This window comes from Narcine bancroftii, chromosome 1, assembly GCF_036971445.1.
Source record: "Narcine bancroftii isolate sNarBan1 chromosome 1, sNarBan1.hap1, whole genome shotgun sequence".
Lineage (NCBI taxonomy): Eukaryota > Metazoa > Chordata > Chondrichthyes > Torpediniformes > Narcinidae > Narcine > Narcine bancroftii.
The window spans coordinates 481,841,519-481,862,399 of NC_091469.1; the positions used below are offsets into that span (position 1 = coordinate 481,841,519).

Genomic DNA, 20,881 nt, shown 5'->3' on the forward strand with positions numbered 1-20,881 from the left:
TGCTTTACTTTCTGGGGTCCTTATTTTGGCATCCCCCTCAGGCTGGCACCTGGGGTGGACCCCCCTGCCCCCACCCCCCCAATCAATATGCTAGTGCAGAAAGATACATACAGATACAGGTCTCACTCACTACTGAACTGAAAAAGTAAAGGAGTATGAACAGACACTTGAATGTTGAAATCATTTGGAATCCTCATCGCCAATGAGATAATTTGGAATGGATGATAATTGGAATGGATGATAATAAGACCAGATAAAAAATAAATATAATTAGAATGTTAACCAAGGATAACAACAATTAAAATAAGAGAAACAACTGAGAAACATCAGAAGAGCAAAAACACGTCATGAAAATAACAAAGTGATTTTACTTGGAAGTTACCACAATTGTGTTATACTGAGTGTTGCCAAGTCATACCTTTCACACCAACATAATAAGTTTATCTTTTCAAACCAACTTTTTAATTATTTCTCAAAATATTCCTGCACATCACTAAAATATTCTTAATCTTCACACCCCATCAAAATATTCCTATGCCCCACCGGCAAATGAGATTAACTCAAATAGGTAACAAAGTGGGCATAGTTAAGAGGAGCTGAAGGGCTGTTTGTGCTATACATTTCTAAGATTGTAAAACAATATCTCCCTTGTGATCTCCGGGTTGCAGTGCTTTCAATATTCTGACAACTGTTAAGTAAACCAAGTTTATTTGTAATGTTTACTTGATTTGAAAGTTCTTATGTCATATTTGTTGTTTTGAAACCAATTTCTCAACGGGTAGTTAAATGAAGCAGGTCAGATTGTAAAAAATCAGCCTACTGACTATCATAAAAATTAATTAAAACACACAATTTAAAAAAAAATGCATTTCACAAAAACTTGAAGAGCTTTCTCAAGGTTTAAATTTTCCTGATGGAACTGACTAAGATTCCTATGGATGTACATCTATGACAAAATAAATGGAAAATATTAAGGAATAAAAACAGAAGTTGAAATTGAAGTACTAAGGAAATAAAAACAGATACAAAGCAAATTAATAAATCTATTTGGAATATTTTTCCACAAAATGTAGATGTTCAATACAAAATGTAATGTTTATTTATTTATTTTCATCCTTTGGCCACCAACTTGGTATTGATGCTCTCATGCGTACATGAACATCACCTGTTGTGAGTACATGAAGAGGATCGTTGGCATAGGCCAATCGAATCAAGGCTAAACCAACATCACCATCATAATTCCTGAATCTTCCAGCCAATTTTCCAGATTCGGTAACAATCTTCGCCTTTTCTGGAATATTGCCTTGTGCCAAAGAGTTCTCCAATTGGATTGGCATCAACCTTTTCCTTATGATGCCTGTATAGTGAGTCCGAGCTGTCAACTCTTGCCCGATATAACAGCCCTTGGTAAAGCTGATCCCATTCATATACACTAGGTTTGCTTCCAAAGGTATTGCTTCCCCAGATGGAAGGTCTTTCACACCTTCAGCAATTCCTTAGATAAAACAAGAGAGCATATATTACCACTCTTATATGCAGTTCAAATATATACCGAAATAATATTAACATTTATTCTTAATATTTGAGAGATTATCTTCAGCTTCCAAATCTTTTAAACTGGAGGAACACTAATTTAAGCTAGGCTACATAAACAAACGGTTCAACTATCTTCTCCTCCTCAATCTAAATATGCATGGAATTCATCATCATCCTTGTCAGAAACTCCTCAAAAATGGCAATGAACATGACAAACCAAGACCACAGTACAGAGCAACCTCACCACAAAGTTTGACACCATTCATCAGTGGAAGACAAATTAATGTCTTTATTCTAGCAGAAGAATCTATATCACATCATTCTGGATATTCTTACTACATTCTACAGAGGATGTATTGAGAGCATTCTGAGCAATTGCATCACCACCTGGTTTGAAAACTGTACCACCTCAGACCGGAAGACCCTGCAAAGGATAGTGGAGTCAGCGGTGAAGAACATTGGGGTCTCCCTTTGTACCGTGACGGACATCTATAAGACATGTTGCATGCGGAAGGCAAATAATACTGTGAAGGATTTCACACACATTCCTTGGGAACTTTTCTCCTTTTTGCCATCCGGAAGGGGGTACATTCTGGCCCACAGGTCCAGATTGTGCAACGGTTTTTATCCCCAAGCCATCAGGCTTCTCAATTCCTAGAATATATGTGTGCTAGTATATCATGGTTTTGCTTTTCATTTTTTAAAATTTTATCATCACTTATTAGTTATTTCCTATTTCTGTAAATCTGCTCCATGGTCCTGGAGTCTCGACTTTACTGTGCTATTTGTAGTAGTCATGGCATGAATGATAAATAAAGGTAACGACTTGGAGATATCTAATGCTATTTTGCGTACCATGTTGAACAATAAATTTTCAGTCAAGACCTCAGATGCATTCCTTTAAACCCATCATTACAAGTCATTTTAAGGCCAGTAAAAGGAATCTCTCAGCAATATAATCAGAGGATTGCAATTCATTTCAAGTATTTTGTATCCCTTCATTACTTTTGCCGCAGCAGACACATGTTTTTTTTAATTATGTGTTGATTCTGAAGCAAGATGGATTGTTTACATCTCATTAAAATCATTACACCACTGCAGTTCAGAAAATACTGGCGACACTTAATATGTCTGCAGAAAGAGAAATTGTTGACGTTTCAGATCTTGAACATCACCTGTTCCCCCTTCCAGAAACAAGTGAAAAATAAATTAAAATGCAGATGCTGAAAAACTAAGATTAAAAAAAAAATTTCTGGAAGTGCTGAGTATTTCTGGCTCTATTTTTCCTTCCGACCCACAAGCCCATGCCGCCCAAATGCTCCAATTAATTTGCAAACTTCATACTTTTTTTGGGAGGCTGGGTGCAAACCGGAGCACCCGGAGGAAACTCAGTCGGTCACAGGGAGAACATACAAACTCTTTACAAACAGCGCCGGATTCAAACCCACTGTATAGCCTTGCAATAACTGCTACGCCAACCTTAAACATTTATCTAAAATCCAAATAAAAACATTTTGCTGTTCAACTCAACACTTCTTATGGCAGTTTTTTTAAAATATTTTAGCAAAAATAATGTTTTGTCTGCAGTATTGAAGAAGAAATGACTATTATCCCTCTAAATATACAAGGCACCATTACAACAACAAAAAAATCAAGGATTTATTTTAGAGAAAGCAGAGCAATTTCAGTTTGAGACATTTGATTAATTTTTTTTTAAATTAGACATACAGCACTGTAACAGGCATTTCAGCCCACAAGTCTATGCTGCCCCAATTTACACCCCAGGTATGTTTTGAATGGTAGGTGGAAACTGGAGCCCCCGGAGAAAACCTATTCAGACATGGGGAAAATGTACAAACTCCTTATAGATAGCACGGGATTCGAACCATGGTCCAATCCTGATCATTGACACTGTATAGACGTTGCGCTAACTTCTATGCCAACCAATGACTCCTTACCTAACTTAAAACGATGTCTGTGATAGTCCTTGATATCACCTAGACAACTTTCTGGGACAACATCTAATGGAGTGTCAATCTTGCTCAATACCAACCGCCATCCCATGACATTAGTTCTAGGATCCTGTGTACACACCAGCACCTTCTCTCCATTTGCTTCTAAATCAGTGCTAGTTTCTGTTGAGCGTTCAGATGTGAGTACTGCCCACACAGAAAGATCAGGGCAAAGGGATATGTCCACCTTCCTTCTTATCTTGTATATTTTCAAGTGGTTCTGAACATCAGCAAGCAATGAGGTATCACATTCTACAAGAATGGTTGGCTCTTCCTGGCTTCTGTGCAACCTGGAATTTAAAAGGATGAGAATGTTCCATTTTGTTGAAATAAATACAGTAAGAATGCTGCTATCCGGAATTCAAGCAACCGGCAAACCCCCCCACCAAAAAGGAAAATAAATAAATAGATAGAACGGAAATAATATATAAAAATGTAAACAAATATTTAAAATTGTAAAAGTAAATGTTCTCTAAAGTAACACATAAACCATTAGTGAAGATGGGAGCAAATATTAAGCCTTGGTCATTGCCTTTGTACGTAGCAGCTGTTTGAATAAAGTTGTATTTGAATAAAATGGCATCACCCAGGATGAAGAGCTGGTTGATTCACCATTGGGGTGAGTCTCTTAAGGTCTCTCCCCATCTCTGCTTAGTAAGTTGCCCCAGTCAGAGGTTTTATCTGTAAACATGGGGGAGGGGGGCTTAATTATTTATAATATTATTGTTCATCTTTAGGGCAGCTCCATGGAGGGGGAGGAACCTGCAGATGCAGTGACAGTTAAATGTTTTCAAAGAATGTGACTGAAAATGAAGTAAAATGCTTTAAAGTTTATATATTCATGCAAGTGAAGTTTGTTCAGTGTAAGAACAGTGCAGTATTTTTGTCTTTTAAACAGCATTGTAAGAGTGAGTCTCAAACAACCAGAAAACTCGCTTATCTGGAATCTACCATTCCCCGTAGGTGCCGGATACCAGGGGTTTTACTGCACGACCATTTTGTCGCAGCAACTTTTATAAACACAGATTTCTATTCCAAGTTCCAAATAACATGAAGCAACACATTTTCAAATGAATTTAAACTGGGTTAGAACTTAATGAGTGGGAAACACATCAGCTTGATTGGAAATAGGCTAACAGAGCTGGATAAAGTGGATAGGAAAAAGCAAGTGTGGAGCTGAACATACCAGAACACATTAAATAGAAGACACGTGAGAAACTACAGATGCTAGAATCTGGAGCAAACGACAATCTGGAAGAACTCAGTGGATTGAACAGCATCAGTGGGAGAAAAAGAATGGTCAACGTTTTGGGTTGGAATAGTTCATCAAAAAACAGAAACAAGCCATTTGGCCACAAAAACTGTTCTGCCATTCAATATCATGGCTGATCTTTTGGCTCAGCATCACTTTCACATTAACTTAAATCTCTCTGTTTCCATTAATATTCAAAAATCTATCAATTGCTATCTTAAATGCACGCAGCAATGAAATTTCACAGCCCTTTTGGGACAGAACACTGAAGATTCATTACTGCTGGGTTAAAGACAAGATCAACGACAAAAAAATCAAAAAAATTTCCTATGCTTGAAATCTAAATGAGTAATCATCTTGGAGTCCACCTGTGATTTTGAAGCCTGTGGTCCAAGAAAGCCCAGCTCAAGGAAAACAATCACTGTGTGCGAACCTATTAGAATTTTGCATAATCTAGTGAGATCATCTCTCATTCTTTTATAAAAGTGTAGGCCTAGTTTTCTTCACTGTTCCCTGTATGTCAATATTCTACCCCTGCCAAGAGTTAATTTAGAAAACACTTTTGATGCCATCTTTATCACAGGCATAACCTCCATCAGGCAGGAATACTACACCTGTATACAAAGTCCAGGTGCAGTCTCACGAAGGACTAGAGTTACTGAAATTATAAGACTCAAATCTGCTTGCATACTATTTGCCTTCTTATTTACCAACATGTCAGTTTTTAGTGATTCATCTGCAAGGACACCCAAGTCACAAAGAAAACCAATACCTTTCAATATTTGACTTTAAAAAAGCTTTCTACTGCTGCCAAAAATGATGACCTCATATTTCCACATTACATTCCATTTGCCTTGACCTTGTCACTTAGGCTCCCCATATCATCCTGAAACCTCTCCAGTCTGTTCAGATCCTTTCTGGGTGCCCAATTTTGTATCAACTGCAAATTTGGATATATTGTACTTGGTTTCCTCATCCTAATATTGGATACAGATAGTGAAGAAAACTGAGGCCCAGCATTGATCCCTGCAGCCATCCTCCATTTATAGCCCCCAACCCAAAAATGACAGGATCATTCATGTTCTTTCTCCATTAACCAATCCTCAATGCATGCCAGTCTATTACCTTAATCCCACTGTGGTAAGAATGGGTCAGCCAAAGAATGCAAGGAACAAATGCTGAAATCAAATGTGTGTGTGCAGGGGAAGGGTGACCTGTGTGCTAAGTAACCAAAGTATTGTCTCTGTACGCCTGAGGGAACAAGTCAGGCTGAACAAAGGACTGACCCAAGTAAGGGTGGAGAGAAATGACCAGGGCATAAAAGAGTGAGCACCCCAGTGGTGAGGTAGCTTGATTTGGGCACTCCACAAGTTAGGTTGAGACTGACCCCGAGGACTGATTGGAACAGGACACTACCGTTAAACAGGCTCAGGCATGCTTCTGAGACAAGTAACTTAGCAATGAATTGTGTTGTGTGCAGCAAGGCTTGTTTTATTGGATTTGCAAACCTGTTTAACCTTGGCAAAACACCCACATACTCCAATTTTGTCTGAGAACTTTTATTTGGCACTGTATCAAAGGCTCTAAAAGAGCAAATACTGCTCCTTCTGCATCCTGCTGATCACATCTCAAATTTAACAGATAACAGTTCCTATTACAGAAATTCACGTTGATTCTGCCTAATCCAATGATTGAGGTACCCTATTTCTACTGCTTCCTTCAATGGAGATTCCAGCATTCTTCCAATTACCGATGATTCTTCAGATTCACATTTTCTCTCCCCTTCCTTAAGAAGCAAGTTTACAATACAATTAGTTATCTTTTACAACATAAAACAATCGAGAAGAGGAATGCAGCATGTCAATTCCAGCAATTACTACCTTCTGATCTGTTTTGGAAAGTATGGAATTTTAGAAGATGAAACTTACTATCTCCATTATTGCCTCTTAAAACTCTTGAATGAACTCATCTTATTCTGGCAATTTATCATCGTTCAGTCCCACTTATTCTGTTTATCCAATAATCTGTCACACTATTTGGAAATCCCGACAGTTCAGCATCTGACTCACGAAGTACATGCATACAGACATACAGCACGGTAACAGGCCCTTCCGACCCACATGTCCATGCCACCCTTTTTTTTTCTCTTTGGCTTGGCTTCGCGGACGAAGATTTATGGAGGGGTTATGTCCACGTCAGCTGCAGGCTCGTTTGTGGCTGACAAGTCCGATGCGGGACAGGCAGACACGGTTGCAGCGGTTGTAAGGGAAAATTGGTTGGTTGGGGTTGGATGTTGGGTTTTTCCTCCTTTGTCTTTTGTCAGTGAGGTGGGCTCTGCGGACTTCTTCAAAGGAGGTTGCTGCCCGCCGAACTGTGAGGCACCAAGGTGCACGGTTTGAGGCGAGATCAGCCCACTGGCGGTGGTCAATGTGGCAGGCACCAAGAGATTTCTTTAGGCAGTCCTTGTACCTCTTCTTTGGTGCACCTCTGTCTCGGTGGCCAGTGGAGAGCTCGCCATACAACATGATCTTGGGAAGGCAATAGTCCTCCATTCTGGAGACATGACCTACCCAGCGCAGTTGGATCTTCAGCGGCGTGGATTCGATGCTGTCGGCCTCTGCCATCTCGAGTACTTCGATGTTGGTGATGAAGTCGCTCCAATGAATGTTGAGGATGGAGCGGAGACAACGCTGGTGGAAGCGTTCTGGGAGCCGTAGGTGATGCCGGTAGAGGACCCATGATTCGGAGCCAAACAGGAGTGTGGGTATGACAATGGCTCTGTATACACTAATCTTTGTGAGGTTTTTCAGTTGGTTGTTTTTCCAGACTCTTTTGTGTAGTCTTCCAAAGGCGCTATTTGCCTTGGCGAATCTGTTGTCTATCTCATTGTCGATCCTTGCATCCGATGAAATGGTGCAGCCGAGATAGGTAAACTGGTTGACCGTTTTGAGTTTTGTGTGCCCAATGGAGATGTGGGGGGGCTGGTAGTCATGGTGGGGAGCTGGCTGATGGAGGACCTCAGTTTTCTTCAGGCTGACTTCCAGGCCAAACAATTAACTTATAACCCCCCCCCCCCATACATTTTGAAGAGTGGGAGGAAACCAGAGCACCAGAGGTTACCCATGTAGACACAGGGAGAAAGTACAAACTCCTTGTTTGCGGCACACAATTTATTGGAAAATGTATGACAATACTGTGAAACAGAGCATAGATATGTTTTTGGGAGATAAAAAAAATCTTATTTAAAATACTGGAGCTCTGCCTCATGTTAGACATATTGGGGCCTCAGAGACTTTGCAAAAGCTTTGGAAAATGCCAAAGAGACTTCACTAATAGATTGTTGTTTACAAAAAGGAAACAGATGAAAGATTTGTCAGAGCCGCCTTCTGTCTGGAGGGGATCTTGCTGTTCTAAGAGGGTCATGTGGCTTTGCAAGCAGAGAGAGTCAAACATATTTTTTCTCTGTGTGTGTGAGAGAGACACACACAGAGATCACTTCTACAGTGTTACAGTCCACAACAGCAGCTGGGACTGGAACATGACAAGCTGGCACACTTGTGGAAAACCCCATTTAGAAGACAGATTGTAAGTTCTTAGTTCAGCCTGGTCAAAGCCCTTGTGGTTCATGCAAGAGGAGAGGACTGGCTGTCTAATGTTTCACTTGGAATAAAAGAAACGAAAATGAACTCTGTGGAGACGTGAAAGAAAGAGGTAACCATCTGGAGAACCCTGAGTGGGCAAGTTTCGTTAGGAAAACACTGAAGTGGCTGATGGAAGTCAATCAGTTGTGGAAGTCCTGGAACAACAAATCTCTCTCTGAAAACCAACAAGAACCTTCCTGAGCAGTAACCATTTACCTTTCAAGCACCAAAGCCTGAAGAACTTTTATAATTGCTAAATTCTGTGCACAGTATAAGAATTGCCTGCAACCAGTGAACTTGGAAGAATGAGAAGTGAGATTGGACTGTGAATCAAATAACTTTTCTGAACTTACACACGCATTACATACATGTGCACTTAGAATTAGAAGGGGGTTAAGTTAGGTTAGTTAAGTCAACAGTGATAAGTTAAAATGTGAATTTGTTTTCATGTTTAAAGATAATTAAGATAAACTTTTGTTTAAGTAACCATTTGTCTTGATGAATATCTATTGCTGCTGGGTTTTGGGGTGATCTGGGCTCGTAACATTTTATGGGGGTCGTCTTTCGGATTGAAAATTTGGAGTTTTAAAATTTTTTTTCAAGCTAATTTAAAACTTGTGTGTGGACAACAGCAGTAATGGATGTTGATACATTTTTATCACAACCATCACCTGCAGAGCAAGAGAAAAGAGGAACTGGGGTTATTTCTAAGGCATTAAAGCTGACTGAAGTCAAGCAATGAATGAGGAAGATACAAATACAGAGGATTATAGTGAAATATTATATAGGTGATGGAAAATTTGTTGAGAAAGACAAATTGCATACTCTAGTTTGACTACAGAGCAAGTGGCAGTATTGAAACCTGATGAGTTGGTTCCAGAAGCATATAGACAAAAATTTAAGAGTTTGGTGAAAACATAGAATCAATCTTATTTGGATTTTGCTCTGGAAAAAAATCTGTATATTTTGACCATTGGTGTGCCTAAAAAGGAATAAATAATGATTTTGACAGATTGAGAGAATTGATATTAAATGAGGAAATTGAAAGGTGTGTTCCAAATTAAATTATACCTGGATGAGAGAGGTGTGGGGACGTGGCAGTGAACAGCTAGATTAGCGGACGGATTTGCCCTAATTCAGAAAGGTACATCTCAGAATGGTAATGTGGTACAGATTAGTAAGCCTGTTCAGAAAGTTAATGTGGAGCAGATTAATAAGCCTGAAAGTAAGTCTGGAGAGAATGTTAAGAGAATAGATGAAGTTAAGGTGGGAAAGGACAGAACTTCTGGATTTTTGTAAGAAACCTGGTCATGTTATTGAGAATTGTCTCGTATTGAAAAAGAGACGAGAAAAGGAAGTTTTACCAGAAGCATGTATTCAGACAGTTGAATTTAAGGAGAGCAGATGTTCCAAACCTGGTAAGGGTGTCATGGATGTTGTCAAACCTTTTGTGTCAGAGGGCTTGCTTTCAGTTAAGGAGGGAGAATTACAGGTTCCAGTTAAAATTCTTAGATACTGGGGCTGCTCAGTCATTTGTTTGAAAATGTTGCAACTCTTGATCAGAAGACAAACACAGGGGAGACACTTTGATTAAAGGTGTTAGAGGTGAGCTAGAGGCAATATCTCTTCACAACATAGTGCTAAATTCAGAATTAAAGGACCAATTGTAGTAGGAGTAATTTCAAAGTTACCCATGGAGGTTGTCCCTTTTATATTAGGGAATGATTTGACAGAGGATAAAGTTGAGTCAGTTTTGAGATTAACAAATCAGCCAAGGATGAGGTTGAAGAGGCTTGTGAGATATATCCTGCATGTGCTGTAACAAGGTCTTTATCTATGAAAATTATGAGGGCTGAAGAAGATCTAGTTGATAGAGACTTGCCCACTGCTTCTGAAATCGTTTTGAAAGAGTGGGGTAATTGTGAGACTAAGGATTTCTCTTTGTCAAGGAAAGAGTTAATTCAGTAACAGAGGACAGATACAGATCTTGTTGAATTAAGGGACAAAGCGATTAATGAAATGGCTTGTGGATGTGACTTGGAGTCTGAATTGTTAATGGAACCTCATTATGAGGATAAGGGTAGTGGAGTACAATCTATATCAGAGGTGTTAGTTGTTGACAGAGTTGAGGAAGTTATAGATCATAAGATTATAGAAACAGAATCTAGTGAGGGTAACCTTAAAGAAACCATGGTTCCTGTGCACCTGAATAACGCAACAATTTTGGAAAATTTGGAGGAAAAGTTAGACCATCTTAAGTCACAGGAACAGATGCACTTGAAAGAATTTTGAAATATACAAATTTGTTTCCTGATGTGCCAAAAAAAAGGACATCAGTGATTTATCATGATGTGGATGTAGGAGAAGCAAGTCCCATAAAACTACACCCATATAGAATAAACATTCAGCAGAAAATCATGGATCAGGAGGTGGAATATATGTTAAGAAATGATATTATTAGACCTTCAAACTCAGATTGGAGTTCTCCTTGTATTCTGGTTTGGGAATCTTGGCTAAGCAAATAGGGGGAATGTGGGACAGGGTAATGAGAGAAGGGAGCAAGGGTGATGGGGGAATGGTGGCCAGGTTAATGGGACAACTTTGGCGAGGGAAATGAGAGAATGTTTGCCAGGGTAATTGGAGAAATTTGCGAGGGTAATGTGGGCTGTTGGACAGGATAATGGGAGATTGTTGGCCAGGGTAATGAGAGAAAATTGCAGAATGATGGGGTTACATTGCCAGGAAGACGGGGAATATTGGCCACGGTAACGGGAGATTTTGGCAAGGGTAATGCCTCTCTCTGAGAGAGGAAAGAATATTTCAGCTTTTGTAACTCCATTCGGTTTCTCTGAGTATAATGTGTTTCCTTTTGGCATGACAAATGCCCCTGCAACATTCCAAAGGATGATTACTTTGGTAATCCAAGAGTTAACACATACAGAAGCTTATATTGATGACTTCATCATAAAAAGTGACACACAGGAAGAACATCTAAGGGAGGGCAAATTGTCTGCAAGATTATCCAAAGCAAACTTAACTGTTAATTTAGCAAAAAGTCAATTTGCAAATGCTACTGTAATATACTTGGATCATGTAGTTGGTCATGGCAGAGTTGTACCTATTCAAGCAAAGGTGAATGCAATTTCTGACTTTCCCTCCTCCCAATGGCAAGAAAGAAGGGAGGTTTTTAGGAATGGCAGGATATTATAGGAAATTTTGCAGAAGTTTTTCTGAGGTTGCTCTTCCTTTAACCAATCTTTTGAAGAAAGGGGAGAAATTTGTGTGGCCTAAAGAGTGTCAGACAGCTTTGGAAAATTTAAAGGAGATGCTATATCATTGTCCTGTGTTAAAATCTCCTGATTTTGACAGACCATTTTCTTTAGCAGTGAATGTCAGTGATGGAGCAGCAGGTGCAGTTTTATTACAAAAACATAATGAAATTTAACATCCAGTTGCCTACTTTTCAAAAAAATTCAATGTTCATCAAAAGAACTATTCCACTTTTGAGAAAAAAACTGTTGTCTATAATATTTGCTCTGCAGAATTTTTATGTACATCTTGGTACCTCTCATGAACCAATTGTGATATTTACTGACCACAATTATCTGGTGTTTTTGAATAAAATGAAAAATAAAAACAGAAGATTGTTAAACTCGAGTTTAATATTACAAGAATATAATCTGCAAATTAATCTATCAGAGGTACAAATAAATGTAATAGCAGATTGTTTGTCAAGATGTTAAAATTGATCATGTATAGAAATATTTACTCTCAATATTGATTACTTTATTATAAAACATGTATTGTTATCTCTTTAGTGATTACAAAAACAGTTCAATTATAACTGAATTTTAACTCGAGTTAAAATTCCTTTGAAGGGAGAAAGTGTGAGAGTATATAGATATGTTTTTGGGAGATAAATTGGGAAAGGTTTGTTAGTGTAGGTCACATACAAACACTTAAACAGATCTTATTTAAAATACTGGAACGCTGCTAATGTAGTGTGTGTGTGTGTGTGTGTGTGTGTGTGTGTGTGTGTGTGTGAGTTCAGAGACCTCAGAATTTGCAAAAGCTTTGGAGAATGCCCAAGATACTTCACTAATGGTTTGTTGTTTACAAAAAGGCAACAGATGAATGAGCTTGTCGGAGCCACCTTCCGTCTGGAGGGGATCTTGCTGTTCTAAGAGGGTCAAGTGGTTTTGCAAGCAGAGAGAGTCAAGATCTTGCTGTTCTAAGAGGGTCAAGTGGTTTTGCAAGCAGAGAGAGTCAAACATTTTTTCTGTGTGTGCAAGAGAGAGGGAGAGAGAAAGACAAAGATCACTTTCACAGTGTTACAGTCAGTAACAGCAGCTGGGACTGGAACAGGACAAGCTGGCACACTTGTGGAAACCCCATTTGGAAGACAGGTTGTGAGTTCTTAGTTCAGTCTGGTCAAAGCCCTTGCAGTTCATGCTGGAGGAGAGGACTGGCTGTCTTAGTGTTTCACTTGGAATAAAGAAACAAAAAGGAACTCTGTGGAAAGAAAGAAGTTATCATCTGGAGAACCCTGAGTGGGCAAGTTTCGTTAGGAAGACACTGAAGTGGCTGATGGAAGTAAATCAATTGTGGAAGTCCTGGAACAACAAATCTCTCTCTGAAAACCGACAAGTACCTTCATGAGTGGTAACCATTTACCTTTCAAGTACCAGAGCCTGGTGAACTTTATAAGTGTTAAATGCTGTGCACAGTATAAGAATTGCCTGCAACCAGTGAACTTGGAGGAATGAGAAGTGAGATTGGGACTGTGAATCAAATAACTTTTCTGAACTTACACATACACATTACATACATGTGTGCTTAGAATTAGAAGGGGGTTAAGTTAGGTTAGTTAAGTCAATAGTGATGTGAAAGTGTGATTCTGTTTTCATGTTTAAAGATAGTTCAAAGCAATCTTTGATTAAGTAACCATTTGTCTTGGGTTTTGGGGTCCTCTAGGCTCGTAACAACTGTGAAATATCTAATCAAGAGCCAATTCTTCTGAGCAAGTAGAAGTACTACAGTATTTTCTTCACATCACGTTAACCTGCTTCTACTAAGTCAGATAATTTTATTCCTAATTTATTTATTCCAAAGAACCTGAGGCTTTATACTCTTTCAACTCTAGCACCAATATGTGAATAGGGGTGTAGACTCCACCCCTCTCCTAAATTCACCCGCTTCCCAATGTGTGTAATTAGAAATACCAGCTCAGCACCATCCTGTCTGCCGAATTATCAGTCTTATCGTGCTTTCTATCAATGCCAATTTCTTTCAGCTCCTCATGCATTTTTGATCCATTGTTCTTCACTATGTGAACACACCCCACTTTCCAACAATAGGAAGTAACAGCTCAGCAATGAGGACTTCGATCTCACAGCTCCAACAAACAGTGTTCAATCCTGATAATGGATGGCATCTATAATTATGCATTTTCCCTGTGTTTATAGGCGTTTGCCCTTGGTGGTCTGCTTCCCTCCCACATCTCTAAAGATGGAATCAAACTGGCATGTTCACTGGTCACTGTAAATTTATGTGTAGGTGGGTGGTAGAATCCAAGGAGAGTTAGTTGATGGGCATGTGAGAGAGAACAGCTCACAAGGAAGAACATGAGAGAATGGAAATAGCTGGCATGGATTCAAATAGCCATAAGAAAATATTTAAACACCACCTCCATTCCCCCAGATCCTTCATCCAACTCCCCTCCTCCATTATATATTTGACAATACACAAAAGTGCTGGAGGAGCACAGCAAGTTATGCAGCATCTATGGAAAGCAATAGGCAGTCACAATTTCGGGGCAGATCCTTCAATTGGGAATGCCTGAAATTAGGCACACAAATTGAAGCAACAATGCCTTTTATTGTCTTGGCAGTCTACAACCAGAGAGCAGCAATTTCAACCTCCAATTTCCAATGATCATCGCTCTCTATTCTCTCAGTACACCTACCTTCCATCCGTTTTCCAACCCCCTTCTTTTTCCTTCTTCCTTTCTTAGCCCTCTGCCCACCTCTCAGTTCCTTTTTTTCACCTCCCCCCCCCAACCCCAATCTTCTTAAATTTCAGGCATTCTTGTCGAAGGGTTCTGGCCTGAAACATCGACTCTTTGCTCTTTCCCAGAACGCTGTCTTGTCTGACCTGCTGAGCTCCTTCCAGCACCTTTGTGTGTGTTGTACTTATTCCCTGAACATCTGCAGAATTCTTGATCACCACTGCAGTACTGCAGTCCACTCTCAACCCGGGGGGGGGGGGTGGGGAGAAACACAGCACCAGTTAAGGGAGGCCACAGACTGAAATGAAATATTTTTAGGTCCTATCACAGGGAAGTGGCCCCCCATAAACTTTGAGCAGAGTCCCAAGGAGCCATCACCAAGACGTGATTGCTCTGCACTTTTGCCTTAATTTGCACCCACCCGTGGGAGTCAAGGGCTTGATGGTTTGGTTAAACCTCGGGATGGGGGGGCATGGGGGATGGGGGGTGGCGGGGAAGGAGGGGGAGAGCGGGGGATGGGGGGGGAGCGGGGGATGGGGGGGGGAGCGGGGGATGGGGGGGGAGCGGGGGATGGGGGGGGAGCGGGGGATGGGGGGGGAGCGGGGGATGGGGGGGAGCGGGGGATGGGGGGGGGAGCGGGGGATGGGGGGGGAGCGGGGGATGGGGGGGGAGCGGGGGATGGGGGGGGAGCGGTGGATGGGGGGGGAGCGGGGATGGGGGGGGAGCGGGGGATGGGGGGGGAGCGGGGGATGGGGGGGGAGCGGGGGATGGGGGGGGAGCGGGGGATGGGGGGAGCGGGGGATGGGGGGGAGCGGGGGATGGGGGGGAGCGGGGGATGGGGGGGGGGCGGGGGATGGGGGGGGAGCGGGGGATGGGGGGGGGAGCGGGGGATGGGGGGGGAGGCGGGGGATGGGGGGGGAGCGGGGGATGGGGGGGGGAGCGGGGATGGGGGGGGAGCGGGGGATGGGGGGGGAGCGGGGGATGGGGGGGGAGCGGGGGATGGGGGGGAGCGGGGGATGGGGGGGAGCGGGGGATGGGGGGGAGCGGGGGATGGGGGGGGGGGCGGGGGATGGGGGGGGGAGCGGGGATGGGGGGGGAGCGGGGGATGGGGGGGAGCGGGGGATGGGGGGGGAGCGGGGGATGGGGGGGGAGCGGGGATGGGGGGGGAGCGGGGGATGGGGGGGGAGCGGGGGATGGGGGGGGAGCGGGGATGGGGGGGAGCGGGGATGGGGGGGGAGCGGGGGGATGGGGGGGGAGCGAGGGATGGGGGGGGAGCGGGGGATGGGGGGGGAGCGGGGGATGGGGGGGGAGCGGGGGATGGGGGGGAGCGGGGGATGGGGGGGGAGCGGGGGATGGGGGGGGAGCGGGGGATGGGGGGGGAGCGGGGGATGGGGGGGGGAGCGGGGGATGGGGGGGAGCGGGGGATGGGGGGGGAGCGGGGGATGGGGGGGGAGCGGGGGATGGGGGGGGAGCGGGGGATGGGGGGGGAGCGGGGGATGGGGGGGGGAGCGGGGGATGGGGGGGGAGCGGGGGATGGGGGGGGAGTGGGGGATGGGGGGGTGGGGGATGGGGGGGTGGGGGGAGGTTTGCAGGGGGAACCCCACCAGTGCCCCCCATTATCCAGCTGCACTTACTTGTAGAGGATCACATCGAACAAGGTCCTCCCCTGCACATTAAGCAGGTGGCCGTAGAGGGTCTCCCGGGACCGGCTCATGAGCCCCTCCACGTCGTTGGTGACCAGGCCCTGCAGGAAAACGCCCGCGTCGGGGCCCCGCAGCCGCAGCAGCCGCCGGTGGCTGAGGCGGTAGCAGCGAAAGCGAGCGCCTGCGTCGCTGCCGGCCCGACCCCGCGACCCTCCTGCGCCAGGCAGCCGGGAGCCCATCCCTCGGAAGCGCAGTAGGGCACCCAGTGCCCCGGCTACAGCCGGCATGAGAGCGGGGCAGCCACATGGCGGAGACGGGAGCGGCCGCGGGCCTTCAGCTCGGCGCCCTTTCAACCGCCGCGTCAGCGCCAGGCGGCGAAATTCCTTCTCTACCGCCACCTGCAGGGCCGAGGCGGAGAGTCCGCGGGCTCAGGGGGCGGGGCTTCGGGGGGCGGGGGCTTCGGGGGCGGGGCTTCGGGGGCGGGGGCTTCGGGGGCGGGGCTTCGGGGGCGGGGCTTCGGGGGCGGGGCTTCGGGGGCGGGGCTTCGGGGGGCGGGGCTTCGGGGGCGGGGCTTCGGGGGCGGGGCTTCGGGGGCGGGGCTTCGGGGGCGGGGCTTCGGGGGCGGGCTTCGGGGGCGGGGCTTCGGGGGCGGGGCTTCGGGGGCGGGGCTTCGGGGGCGGGGCTTCGGGGGCGGGGCTTCGGGGGCGGGGCTTCGGGGGCGGGGCTTCGGGGGCGGGGCTTGGTGTGGGAGGCAGGCACAGGACAAGGTGCGAGCCACGTGGAGAAGATGGGTCGATGGGAGTTTGGAAAGAGTCTGCTGGACCTGAAGTTCGCCTCAAAACGCGGGTTCTATCCAAGAGCCACGTGCCAGTGTCTAAAGCATACAATTAATGTCATTAAGTACAGGGAGAATCCAATAGAGACGGATTCGCATCTGCTCAACCAAACCATGTGTCCGAGATCTTAGTGCTATCATAAATTTGAGCAGTTGCTTCAGGGACCAGGGTCTACCTCATAGCCAACAGAACTTGGAGGGACTCGGTTGGTCGGGCAACATTCATGGAGAGAGATGGTCGGTCAACGCTTTGGATCGCTTCCCGTTATCCCCTGTAAAGGGTCCCGGACCCGAATTGAGAATTTAAGACCATCCCTCCCCCCCATTTCCCCCCCCCCCCCCCCCCACACATGATGTTGCCTGACCCGCTGAATCCTTCCACATTCTCTTTGGTCCCTCAAGATTCCAGCATCTACAATCTTTTATTGGAGGAAGAAGCGGAGTATCACTACAATGTGTAGTGGAGCCTTCATCGTCAGAGTAGGCTGAGTTAGAGTGGTAACAAGAAGCTTTGGCGAGCACAGGTCAGGGGCAAGGAATAGTAGGAGTTGAAGTAGGACAGGGCCACCCTTTTTCAAGGAACAAAAAGGGTTCAGCAGGTAGGCACAGGTAAGGGCAAGTTTTAGACACCATACATTTTGTTCCTCTGATCATAAAAAGTGGGAATGGCAGCCACGGCAGGGGAATGCTCCTTTTGCAGAATGTGGTTCGTCAGGAAAGCCAGCAGTGTCCCTGATGACTTCATCTGCGAGAATTGCATCCAGCTGCAGCTCCTGACAAGCGAAATTAAGGAATTGGAGCCTGAGTTGGAGAAACTCCTCATCATTCGGGAGGCCGGGGGGCATAATTGACAGGAGTTACAGGGACAGGAGGGTAGATGGGTGACATCCAGGACAGGCAGACAGTGCAGGGTAGGGTACCCCTGTGGCTGATCCCCTCAATAACAAGTATGCCATTTTGGATACAGTGGGATGGGGTGAGGGGGGGGGGGGGTGAAGGTGTGGGAACCTACCAGGGATGAGCCACAGCAATGGAGTTTGGTCCTGTGGCTAAGAAGGGGAGGCAAGTTATATTGATAGGGGATTCCATTGTTGGCAGACAGATAAGAGGTTCTGTGGAAGAGATCAAATATTCTGGATGGTATGTTGCCTCCCTGGTTCCAGGGTCCAAGATATCTCAGATTGGGTTCACAACATTCTCAGGAGGGAGGGTGTGTAGCCAATTGTCACGGCCCATACAGGGACCAATGACATGGGTAAGAAAGGTGAGGAGGCCCTCGAGGAGAGTTCAGGGAGTTAGGCGCTAGGTTGTGATCTCAGGATGGCTACACATGCCACATGCTAGTGAGGTTAGAAATAAAAGAATAATGCAGTTAACACGTGGCTGAAGACATGGTGCAGGTGGGAGAGCTTCAGATTTCTAGATCATTGGGACCTGTTCCAACGGGAAGCCTTGCATCTGAACTGGAGGGGAACTAATATCCTTGCAGAAAGGTTTGCTTGTGCTGCTCAAGTAGGTTTAAACTAGATTTGCAGGGGGATGAGAACCAGACACCAGAGCAGATAGAGGAGTGGAGAAGGGAAAAGATTATGTAAAATTTGCATGCACCATTAGAAGTTAACAGGATGTACTTGGTGGAAATTTTCTAAAGTGAATCTATTTCAATGCAAAGCATATTTTAGGAAAGGCAGAGGAGTTAGAGCATGGTTTGGCAAATGGAATTATGACATTGTGGCCTCCTGGTTACAAGAGGGGCAGGACTTGGCAGCTCAATGTTCTGACTTTCCATTGCTTTTGACATGAAAGAACGGGAGGGGGTGAAAGGGGAAGGAGTAGTATTGCTTGTCCTGTTGAGAAAGGCCCTGAGTAGGCTAATCTCACTTGCATTTTGATGTATCGCAAGTATGGATGCCACACCTCAATGAATGAGTCATATCTCCCTCTTAAGTTGTAAGTAATTTTCTCCAGGGGAACACAGCTTTGCATCTCTGTGTTTCCATCTTGCTGTGCTTAGCTGAGAGTCAGATTTCCAGGTAACAATTATGCATTCCCTGGCCACCACAAGGTGACTTTCACAAATTGAATTTGGTGTTTGGACAATCTTGGACTCACATTCTTAATGTCTCCCAGCAGCAACAATGCTGAATCCTGCGGATACGCTTGTAACTTTTTCTCAAAATGTTCCCTAATTCTATCCAGAAGGGTCTCACCTTGGTGCATAGCCACGTTGAATGCACACAAGTTCCTGTTTCTACGCCATATCTAAAACACAATTCAGGGATTTCTGGTTTAACTTTGTGCAATTTTTGTGGCATGAGGTATAACTGATGCAAAAATTTGTACTGCACCAGCTTATATCTGGCTTTAATAACCACCTTCATGCTGTCCTGGCAGAAGTCGGACCTGCATCACTCAAAAATTGTTGTTTAATCTTTTCTTCCTTCACGTTCCTGCACTCACACAAAAACGTAGGTCATTTTAATCCAACAATGCAATTACCCATTTCACACTTGCCTGATTGCAACACCGGTGTCTGCAGATGCCAAGGATTGTACTAGGGGTTGAGGCCGTCAATCCCCGGTGTGAGATGATGTCATCTGACGCTGGTGTTGAGCTGATTTTGCTTTCACAATTGGCAATTAATTCCTGGGATCACTTGCAAGTGTGAAAAGGGCTAATATGAAGGATTCTACAGGTATATTAAGAACTAAAGGGATGCCAGGGACAAAATTGGTCCCCTTGAAGATTATATATGGTGCCAAAAGAGATTGGGGAGATTATAAATGTTTTTTTTTTTCATCAGTGTTCAATCAGGAAGCAAGACACAAAGTAAGAAAACAAACTGAGGTTATGGAACCTATACAGGTTAAAGAGGAAGAGGAAGAATAAGGATAAATCTCCAGGGACTGACAAGATATTCCCTTAGACCTTGAGGGAGGCTAGTGTAGAAATTACAGAGTCTCTGGCAGAAATATTTAAAATGTCCCTAGCCATGCATATGATGCCAGAGGATTAGAGGATAGCTCACATTGTTCCGTTGTTTAAAAAAAGCTCCAAAAATAAACCTGGAAATTAGAGGCTGATGAGCCTGACGTCAGTAGTCGGTAAATTACTGAAAGGTGTTCTAAGAGATCAGATATACAATTATTTGGATAGCCAGAAACTGGTTAGGGATAGTCAAGATGACTTTGTGTGTGTTTAACCCATCTTGTAGAGTTTTTTGAGGAGGGTACCAGGAAAGGTGATGAAGGAAAGGCTGTGGATGTTGTCTACATGGACTTTAGTAAGACATTTGACAAGGTCCCACATGGGAGATTAATCAAGAAAGTTCAGATACTAGGTATTCATGGTGAAATAGTAAACTGGATTCAACAATGGCTGGACAGGAAAATCCAGAGAGCAGTGGTGGATAATTGCTTCTCAAACTGGATGCTTGTGACAAGTGGTGTGCCTCTGGGATTGGTGCTGGGACAATTGTTGCTTGTCATCTATATCAATGATCTGGATGATAATGTGGTATATTAGAATAGCACATTTGCAGATGACACTAAGATTGTAGGTGTTGTGGACAGCAAAGAAGGTTTTCAAAGCTTGTAGAGGGATCTGAACAAAATGGAAAAATGGGCTGAAATATAGCGGATGGAATTTAATGCAGACAAGTGTGAGGTGTTGCATTTTGGAAGAACAAACCAAGAATGGGTATTGAGAAGTGCAGTAGTACAGAGGGATCTGGGAATACAGATGCATATTTCCTGAAAGTGGTGTCATAGATGGATAGGGATGTTAAGAGAGCTTTTGGCATATTGGTCTTTATAAATCAAAGCCTTGAGTAGAGGAGCTAGAATATTATGATAAAGTTGTATAAGATATTGGTGGGGCTAAATTTGGAGTACTACAGGAAAGATATCAATAACATAGAAAGAGTGCAGAGAATATTTATGAGAATGTTGCCTGG

General features: G+C 44.3%; 1 protein-coding gene across 1 annotated transcript; it reads right to left on the reverse strand.

The window, feature by feature from the left end:
* Positions 1-249: 249 nt before the first annotated feature.
* iba57 (iron-sulfur cluster assembly factor IBA57) lies at positions 250-16,518 on the reverse strand. Its single transcript, XM_069914873.1, has 3 exons — positions 16,083-16,518; positions 3,495-3,838; positions 250-1,495 (listed from the first exon to the last, which is right to left on the reverse strand). The coding sequence occupies exons 1-3, from the start codon at positions 16,376-16,378 to the stop codon at positions 1,101-1,103; spliced, it is 1,035 nt and encodes a 344-aa protein (XP_069770974.1). The 5' UTR covers positions 16,379-16,518; the 3' UTR covers positions 250-1,100.
* Positions 16,519-20,881: the final 4,363 nt, after the last annotated feature.

Bases quoted from the DNA above. Each gene is read 5' to 3' on its own strand.
- iba57 (XM_069914873.1), bottom strand. From the start codon at position 16,378: ATGCCGGCTGTAGCCGGGGCACTGGGTGCCCTACTGCGCTTCCGAGGG. The intron at 3,839-16,082 runs GTAAGTGCAGCT...TTTAAATTCCAG, and splicing joins TTCGATGTGATCCTCTACAA to GTTGCACAGAAGCCAGGAAG. The intron at 1,496-3,494 runs GTAAGGAGTCAT...GTTTTATCTAAG, and splicing joins CAGACATCGTTTTAAGTTAG to GAATTGCTGAAGGTGTGAAA.